The sequence below is a fragment of the Lagenorhynchus albirostris genome, chromosome 5 (assembly GCF_949774975.1).
Source record: "Lagenorhynchus albirostris chromosome 5, mLagAlb1.1, whole genome shotgun sequence".
NCBI lineage: Eukaryota > Metazoa > Chordata > Mammalia > Artiodactyla > Delphinidae > Lagenorhynchus > Lagenorhynchus albirostris.
The window spans coordinates 42,676,740-42,686,819 of record NC_083099.1 but is presented as its reverse complement, the minus strand read 5'-3'; the positions used below and the strand labels follow the sequence as shown (position 1 = coordinate 42,686,819).

At 41.2% G+C, this 10,080-nt stretch overlaps 1 protein-coding gene across 4 annotated transcripts in view; it reads right to left on the bottom strand.

Moving 5' to 3' along the window:
- Positions 1 to 2,954: 2,954 nt before the first annotated feature.
- The window catches only part of OTOL1 (otolin 1), a 60,303-nt gene continuing 53,177 nt past the window's right edge, over positions 2,955 to 10,080 (bottom strand). For all 4 annotated transcript variants that reach the window (XM_060149209.1, XM_060149211.1, XM_060149212.1 and 1 more), the window contains 2 exons: positions 4,846 to 4,917; positions 2,955 to 4,186 (listed from right to left, as the gene is read on the bottom strand). In XM_060149209.1, the coding sequence (XP_060005192.1) occupies positions 3,288 to 4,186; positions 4,846 to 4,917 (971 nt within the window). In that variant the 3' untranslated portion in view covers positions 2,955 to 3,287. The remainder of the gene's footprint in view (positions 4,187 to 4,845; positions 4,918 to 10,080) is intronic.

Sequence of the window (10,080 nt, the reverse complement as noted above, 5' to 3'; positions counted from 1 at the left end):
TTTGATAAAACTATCAATAGAACATCAATTACATGGAAATCTTGGTTATGTGGCATATATTTTACTGAAATTAAGTTTTAAAAATAACATCTACAGGATAGACATATAGTAATTCATAACTTAAACTCTTTCTATACTCATCCAAATATCACCTACTCATTAAGAGAACACCCAGACACACACAATAGTAATTCAGTCATCTGTTATGTTTTGCTTACTGTTGGTCATATAAAAATCATTAATTGTTTCTTACTTTTTCAACATAAGAGTATACGTTAAAGTAGGAGGCTAGAACATATTTTAAATAACTTTGTTAGATTGACTCATAAAGTTCGAATATTTAGATATTTATTATGTTGGGTCCCATTTGTATTTTGGCCCCTTGTATCTTAGGGAAATCCAATCTGGAGGTTACTGTAATAAAAAAATCCTGGCAATAAATGATGGTGGTCTCATCAGGGTATGGCAATGGAGATGTGAGAAGTCATCAAATTCTGAATACTTTCTGAAAGAAGCACCAGAAGGATTCCTGACAGACTGGATTTAAGTGTGAAAGGGAAGAATCAAATGACACAAGGTTTTCAGCCTGAGCATCTCCATAAAAAGTTGCCATTATATGAGCTAGGGCAGGATGTAGGAAGAGCAGCTTGGGGAGACTTTCAGAAGCTTGTTTTGTCATGTTAAGCCTGAGATGTATTTTAACTCTCAGCAGTGGTTTTTTTTTTAATACATTTATTTATTTACTTACTTACTTTTGGCTGCATTGGGTCTTCATTGCTGTGCACAGGCTTTCTCTAGTTGCGGCAAGCGGGGGCTACTCTTCGTTGCGGTGCGTGGACTTCTCTTGCAGTAGCTTCTCTTGTTGCAGAGCATGGGCTCTAGGTGCACGGGCTTCAGTAGTTGTGGCACGCGGGCTGAGTAGTTGTGGCTCACGGGCTCTAGAGCGCAGGCTCAGTAGTTGTGGCGCACAAGTTTAGTTGCTCCGCGGCATGTGGGATCTTCCCGGACCAGGGATCGAACCCATGTCCCCTGTTTTGGCAGGCGGATTCTTAACTACTGTACCACCAGGGAAGTCCTCTCAGCAGTTTAATACTCTGGGGAGGCATTCAGGGGAGAGGTCAGGATATGCAACAGTCATTAGGGTAGGAGCAGGATATGGGTTGCATTCAAATCCTTGGGATGCAAGACATCCACTCTTTGTTTTCGGGCTTTCAACGAGATGGAAGACATGGTATAGTTGAAAGAAGGGACATTGTTGTGCCACTTCACCCTTGTAGCAGAGAGTGGCGTACAGAACCCAGAAGTCACCTCCCAAAGCCATCCCAAAGGCTAAGAACTTCCTTAGTCGGGATGCCCTGAGGAAAATTCATAACTAACCACCAACACTGGATCCTAACCCTAAACTCTTAAGTTCAGACTTCCTATAAAATGTTTACCACAAACACACATGTAAGACACCACTGGATATCATAAATCCTCCATGTGAATTGTTCCTCTCTTACTGGCCCTCTGCCCAGCTGCCTTTTGCATCACATCCTTTGATGTGGTTTCTCTTCCATCTTCCTAGGTTAGTTGGTCTCAGCCTCCCAAATCCCTCCGACCCAAAGATGGAGAAGGCATAAAGAAAGAAATATATCTATAAGAAAATACAGAGAGACAAAACTCTAAGTTCCTGGAATCTCTTCACTATCCCGTCCTCAAACTGGAAAAGAAAAGTCTAAGTGCAAATATCGCTGTCTTAATCATTTGTGAATTCTTACTCTCCCTGTGACAAATACAAGCAAAGCCACAATTAAAGCAATATTGCAATCTAAATAGAGAAGAGTTGCTGAAGCAAGGGCTAAATGTCAAGAGTAAACTTTATCCCAGCCTGCTGGGTAATCTTTGGATGAGAAACTAATGCAACATTTCCAAAATTGGCATCTTACAGAACGCTGTTCCATGGGATGCTGCTTGATGAGTTCTATACTCAAATATAGTATCACTGGACAAAACAAAATTAAACAAATTTCTTTTCTGTGGGAATATCAGGGACTACACTAACATGCTCTATGAATCTTTAAAAGGGAGATAGAATATAGCATTTCCAACATTTGTTTGACACAGAACCCACTCTTTGCAGTAGCTCATAATAACAACTTCCAGTAATGGTTTTCCTCTGAACACAGTTTGAGAAGTACTATTCTAATATATATATACATATATATGAAGATCAAAAATAAATTATGTTTTTCAGGGTTTGTTTATCTGGCAGAGCAAGGCCAAAATGTTTCCCATCACTCACTCCCTGATTTGACTCACCAAGATTTGCAAATCTGCATAACTATATGCCTTCATTAAACCAAATTCAATTTAGAGTCAACAAATTCACTTCTTAATAAATGAGGCTGTTGAGTTATTATATATTCACAGCTTTAAATATTCACATTGCAAGTGAATTCCCAAATACCCACCTGTTACAGCAATGTTATCACTGAATAACTAGAATTAATTATTTTAGAGATGATGATAATGAAGCCAAAGAATTTATCCAAATTAAATGTTCTTCCATGAAGAAAGGGCTGAAACTTTAGATCAATAATGATTTAATTTTACTATGAAATCTTTGGGGGACATTCAGTTCTTCTAAACACAATAATTAGATGAATCGCTGGATCTTTGCTATGATGAAGCAATATCTATATCAACTTTCTTTTTACCTTTTACCCAACACACAAGTCCATATAATACAGGTTTTTTATGAGCAAACCCTTACACACTGATTGATCTTAAAAATACTTTAGCTAGTCTTCACTATTCTTTCTGTGTATTCTCCCTGAATTAAACTAACATGGGAATAGTTCTATTTTGTGGGAATTAGAAACTTTTGAGAAATACCTACCCATCATATGTCAGCTGTTAGCCTCACATTCACACTGAAAAGAGTTACACACATTTTTATGAGACAGAAAATATTTAGTAAGAATATATTTATTTATTACAAATTTCATTCATATTTTTGTATACAAATATTATTTAAAGGGCTTGAGAAATGCCATTATAATGCTAAATGAAAAAAGCTAGCTACAAAATTAATAGACACATGCTCTCAAATACATATAAATATTTTTTAAAGGTGATGTTCTAAAATAGGAATTATTGACTCTAGGTGATATAATTTTTTCTTAATTTTTCTGTATTATTTTTATAATCATGAAAAAAAATGAAGCTTACTTTTTTCAATAGCACTACCCAATGTTACCTGACTTATTCCACTAAACCCAAACTACAGTGTTGAAGATACAAGTTTATGGTGAAATGCCAGGGTTTTCCTCTGGGTACAAAAGGAACCCAGTAAAAATGCTATCATCCTCAGCACTGACATACACCCCATTCCAATCTTTTGAAACTTCCAGCCAGACTTGGTCCCCTGCTTTTAATTTCAAGATGATGAGGAGAGAGGCCTGGTCTATTTCATGACCATAGAGCGTTTCTCTGGACTTGAACTGCTTCCTATTCCAGGCCACCAGGCTGATCTGAGCAGGTCGGCCCCTCACGGTGACGTGGTAGGAAAAAACATATGCCCCAGGAATACTACAGTTAAATTTCCCAGTGACAGGGCTGTAGTTCCCTTGGTCGTTATAGAGAACCTTGTCAAACTTGATAGGGGCATTTGGAGGGGGGAAAGGCTTGGATAAAGCAGCACTGAAAGCTGACTGTGGGACTCTGGCCACCTCCCCCTTGGAGCCCTTGAGGCCCCGAGAGCCCTTCTTCCCAATAGACCCTCGGACCCCTTTGCTCCCAAGTTCACCCTTTGGCCCTGCAGGTCCCACAAGACCAGGAGGACCCAACTCTCCCTTTTCTCCTTTAACTCCTGGATCACCTTGGGGCCCAGGCAGCCCGTCTGAACCACTTTTCCCTTCCATTCCAATATCTCCTTTGCTACCTTTTTCTCCTTTCGTGCCCTCCTCGCCTTTTTCTCCTTTTCCCCCCCTCTCCCCAGAATCTCCACAGTAGCCCTTATCCCCCATCTCCCCCTTGTCTCCCTTGGCCCCAGGCTCTCCATTCAAGCCTGGTGCACCCACAGCCCCTCGGTCTCCTTTATCTCCTTTGGTACCATTGGCACACGTGTCCCCCTTCGAGCCTTTTTGTCCTTTCACTCCTGCCAGGCCAATATTTCCTCTATCCCCCTTAGGACCAAGTCCACCTGAAATGGAAAAATTAAAATAATGGTTAAGGCTCACATATGGTATGACCATTATGCTATTATCAGAGAGCTCACAAAATGAAACAAAACCTCTTAACTGGAGCTGGAAACCTGCTTCTTGCCTGAGCAATGGCCATGCAGAGGAGAGTCTTACACTGAGCCATTCAAATCAAGCGACTCCCTCATAAAAGAAAGAGTTAATGCTACTGAGAAGCAACAGCTTATATTTAGATATTATATATCTAGTTTGTCTGTTTGTTTGACTTTTAAGATGATGAAGAATATTAGAACTATAGTTGCCCGTTGTGTTCCATTATACTTTGCATTTTGGCCCAACCCAGCTATTCTCCTAAATCTCCATATTGTCCATCCAAACCCAAAATCTTACAGGCAAAACACCTGCAACCCAGAAAGATTTAGAGATCTTTTTCCCAAGGACAGCGAGAAAGAGGTGCAGAGTTCAGATACTTTTACCACTTCCAGACTCCTACACTAGTGCTGATAACACTCCATCCAATCAGTACACTAAATTATTAGAAGATTATTACTAATTGATACTTCCATCTTACCTCCCTGATAACTTTAAATACAAACAGGAAGAAAATTAAGGGCCATACTGCACACGTGACTACACACAGTAGATATACTTTATACACTACCTGGTACTCCAGGTTTTCCTGGGTATCCTGGAACTCCGTTTGTTCCTTGCTCCCCACGTTCTCCCTTAAGTCCTAAAATGATACCAAGATTAACATTTTTCTAATTATATTAGCTATGATATAACAAACACCCATTTCACAACTGTGTCACATTCTAATGTTTCCTTTACCAAAATGTGTAAAGGTAAAACAAAATGGAAAAAGAATTTATTGAGCAACATTAGGAATATTTTATTCCAATTGATGGTGAACCATTTAAAGTATATTTGGAGGTAGTGCCAAATCTCTTCAAACAGATTTCAGCTTTTCCCTCAGCATTCTTGTAGCTCTTCAAATCTCTTACAAAACCTATGACATTCTGCCTTACATTATGTATGTCTGTGTTTGTGCTCTTCTTGTTACGAATTCTGAACGACAGTTAAAAGGTCCTCTTTTTTTATATCCCTCACAATGTGTGAGAGATCGTACCATGCACCATATAAGCTAAAACATAGAGCACAACACTCTGCAGTCAGCTAAAACTATTCATGATAAAAACCCACACAGGGGGCTTCCCTGGTGGCGCAGTGGTTGAGAGTCCGCCTGCTGATGCAGGGGACACGGGTTCGTGCCCTGGTCCAGGAGGATCCCACATGCCGCGGAGCAGCTGGGCCCGTGAGCCATGGCTGCTGAGCCTGTGCTCCACAACAGGAGAGGCCACAGCAGTGGGAGGCCCACGTACCGCAAAAAAAAAAAAAAAAAAAAAAAACCTCACACAGGATAAAAAATATTGTCCTTGATATACATAAAGCACCAAGGAAAAGCTAATTTTCATTTTGTTTGGAAATTTTTTCATATACTCTTTGGGCCATTATAAAGCTGTGAAAATTCATGTTTGAAAAAATAAAAATATCTGGGCTTTTAGATATTTGCCATATTACCACAAAATGGACTTTTATACTGGGCCTGGCCAAAGGCCCATCCTGTTACAGTACAGCCACTCTAGATTTATTTTAATTGTAACTAATAATAGCAAAAATAACAGTAACAATAATACCTAACTCTCATTGAGCACTTACTTTGCACCAGGTAATGTTCCAAGCTCTTAACATGAATTTTTAAATTTCAAACTTTTAGTTTAATATTAATTTTTATTTGATAATAAAACAGCCTCTCATATAACAGGGAGGCTCACATAACAGAGCACATTTCATCAATTGGAATATTTTTCATTTACAAAAGTTTGTAGCATCTCCCATCAAGAAAGGTAGAGCACATATTTTTGTCACCACTTTCATCACAAAAGAAACTGAGGTATGAAAAAGTTTAGCAATCTGTACAGAGTCAAACATAACTGTATATAATATTGGTTGGCATCAACTTACCAGCCATATTATTTATGATATAACCAACATATTTTGTTTCACTTTTTCCAGGGAAAAAGAAACCCTAAGTCAAATTAAAAGTCATGAGAAGAGGGGGCTTTTCAAGATGGCGGAGGAGTAGGAGGACATGGAGTTCATCTCTCTCCACAAATGCATCAAGAATACATCTACAGGGCTTCCCTGGTGGCGCAGTGGTTGAGAGTCCGCCTGCCGATGCAGGGGATGAGGGTTCGTGCCCCGGTCAGGGAAGATCCCACATGCCGCGGAGTGGCTGGGCCCATGAGCCATGGCCGCTGAGCCTGTGCATCCGGAGCCTGTGCTCCACAGCGGGAGAGGCCACAACAGTGAGAGGCCTGCGTACCGTGAAAAAAAAAAAATACATCTACAGATGCAACAATTCTCACAGAACACGGCTGAACACTAGTAGAAGACCTTGGACACCAGAAAGGACAATAAAGATGCCTGCATAACCAGGCAGGATGAAAGAAAGGGAGAAAGAAGAGGAGAGGAAATGGGATGGAACCTGCTCCCCAGTTGGGGAGCTGAAGCAGAAGAGAGGTTCCCACATCTGGGGAAGCCCCCTCACCGACAGAGAAATTGGTTGGGACAGAAGGGAAGCACCTGAAGCTGTCAGAGGAGGGTGGAACAGCCAGTCTGTGGCAGAGAGCACAGAGTGAGACCTACACAGACAGTCCATGCAACAGCACTGCATGCCCCACACTGGGACGTGTGTCCACTGGTGCGCACGGCGGTGGGAGCTGGAGCATGGGGATTGGAGTACAAACCCAGGAGGAGTACTATTGTTGGCTGCAAGGAGAGAGCCGATGGGGATGGGAGGGAGGAAATATGCAACTGGGAATGCCTGTAGAGGAAACATGGACTGCCATGGAAGCAAGGCACCACTGTTGAGTGACATGCAGGGGATGCAGCCACCGCTGCAGCCTCTCTCCCCACGCACCAGCCCCTGCCCATCCCTGCAGGTGCTAGGAGAGGGCCCTGACAGGGCTGGCCCTCGCACACCTGCCACTGGGCACTAGAAAATGCTCACACTAGGCCAGATCTCTTGTGCCTGTGGCTACCACTTCCCTGCACATCTGTCGCCACTGGAGCTCCTGCGACCCAGGCAGCCATGCCATCTCCACTCCCTGTCCTCACTGGCGCAGGCCCAAGTGCTCCAGGGCAACCTAGGGAGCAGAATCCTGTGGGTGGCCCATATGCAGAAGTGGGGCTAAAATCACAGCTGAGCCCCAGGGGCAGGGTGACTAAGGAAGAGGAACAAAAATCTTTCCATCAGTTGCACAAGCTACATATTAAGGCCCTGTGATCAGCTTCGTAGACCCTGCATCTATGGATCTGAATGGACAATGAGTGTTCCCACAAATGAAACTGGTCTAGCTCTGGTAGCTGTGGACTTTGGGGGCAAGCACATGCATGAGCTGGGCCAGATCAGAGTCTGACCTGTCCTCACAGTGCCCACAGCAGGTCGAGAGACCAACCTAGAGGCACTGGAGGGCCTACTGGGGAGGTGGAGGTGGGCTATGGCTCAGAGCAGGGGCTAGCACAATGACAGCTGAGACCCCAGGAAAATATTATTATTATTATGTTTTGATTTGTTCTGTTGCTGGCTTTGTTTTTTGTAATTATTTTTATTTAGTATTTTGGGGGGTTTTAGGTTTGTTTGGTTTTTCTCTGTTTTTTTTTCTTCCTTTTTATAATTTTGTTAATTTTTTTGTTTTTATTTTTAATTGTTCTGTTTTTTCCTTTTCTTTGTTCTATTTTGTTTTTATCTTTTTTTCCCTCTTTCTGTTTTTTCTTTTAATCCTTTTTTAAATTGTTTTTGTGTGTCTGTTTTTGTTTGCTTTATTCTTCAGTTTGCATTCTGTTTTAGTTTTGTTTTTTGTTTTCTGTTTGTGTTAGTTTTGTTTTTAATTGTTTGATTTCATTTTGGGGTTCTGTTTGTCTGGTTGTTCTCTTGGGTTTTGTTTTCTTTGGTTTTGTTTTTGTTTCTTTTTGTGTGTGCATGAGTTTGTTTTCATTTTTGTTTGGTTGGTTTTGCTTTTACCATTTGGAGTTTTGTTTGTTTTTGGTTTTATTGCTGTTGTTGCTATTTGTTTCTGTATTTGCTATTTCTCTTGGGTTTTGTTTCTCTTTTTGTTTTCCTTTGTTTTCTCCCCCCACCCCTTTTTTTCCCTTTATTGCTGTGATGTGTGGCTTGTGGGGTCTTTGTTCCCCAGCCGGGGGTCAGGCTGGAGCCTCGGGGAAGGGAGCACTGAGTCCAGGATGCTGGACTGCCAGAGAATTCCTGACCCCAAGGAATGTTAATTAATGAGACCTCTCCCAGAGGTCTGCATCTTGAATACAAGACATGGCTCTACCCAACTGGCTGCAGGCTCTAGTGCTGGATGCCTCACAGCAAACAACAAGCAAGACAGGAACACAAAACCACCTATCAGCAGACAGGCTGCCTAAAGTTGTGCTAAGCTCACAGACACCCCAAAACACACCACCTGACATGGCCCTGCTCATCAGAGGGACAAGATCCAGCTCCACCCACGAGAACACAGGCACCAGTCCCTCCCACCAGGAAGCCTACACAAGCCACTGGACCAACCTCACCCACCAAGGGCAGACACAAGAAGCAAGAGGAACTATGACACTTCAGCCTGTGGAAAGAAGACCTCAAACACAGTAAGTTAGACAAAATGAGAAGACTGAGAAATATGTGGCAGAAGAAGGAGCAAGGTAAAAACCCACAAGACCAAATAAATGAAGAGGAAATAGGCAGTCTACCTGGAAAAGAATTCAGAGTAATAACAGTAAAGATGATCCAATTCTGTTAAACAGAAATGTTTAACAAGGACCTAGAAGAACTAAAGAACAAACAAACTGTGATGAACAACACAATAACTGAAATTAAAAATAAACTCGAAGGAATTAATAGCAGAATTACTGAGGAAGAAGAACAGATAAGTGACCTGGAAGATACGATGGTGGAAATAACTGCCATGGAGCAAAATAAAGAAAAAAGAATGAAAAGAAATGAGGACAGTCTCAGAGACCTCTGGGACAACATTAAAGGCACCAATGTTCAAATTATAGGGATCCCAGAAGAAGTAGAGAAAGTGTCTGAGAAAATATTTGAAGAGATTATAGTAAAAAACTTCTCTAACATGGGAAAGGAAATAGTCAATCAAGTCCAGGAAGCACAGACAGTCCCATACAGGATAAATCCAAGGAGAAACAGTCTGAGACACATATCAATCAAGCTAACAAAAATTAAACACAAAGAAAAAATACTAAAAGCAGCAAGGGAAAAGCAACAAATAACATACAAGGGAATTCCCATAAGGTTATCAGCTGATTTTTCAGCAGAAACTCTGCAGGCCAGAAGGGAGTGACAGGATATATTTAAAGTGATAAAAGGGTAAAATCTACAACCAAGATTACTCTACCTGGCAAGGATCTCATTCAGATTTGATGGAGAAATCAAAAGCTCTACAGAAAAGCAAAGCTAAGAGAATTCAGCACCACAAAACCAGCTTTACAACAAATGCTAAATGAACTTTTCTAGGCAGGAAGCACAAGAGAAGAAAAAGACCTACAAAAACAAACCCCCCAAAATTAAGAAAATGGTAATAGGAACATACATACTGATAATTACCTTAAATGTAAATGGATTAAATGCTCCAACCAAAAGACACAGATTGGCTGAATGCATACAAAAATAAGACCCATGTGTATGCTGTCTACAAGAGACCAACTTCAGACCTAGGGACACATACAGATTGAAAGTGAGAGGATGGAGAAAGATATTCCATGCAAATGGAAATCAAAAGAAAGCTGCAGTAGAAATATTCATATCAGAAAAAAT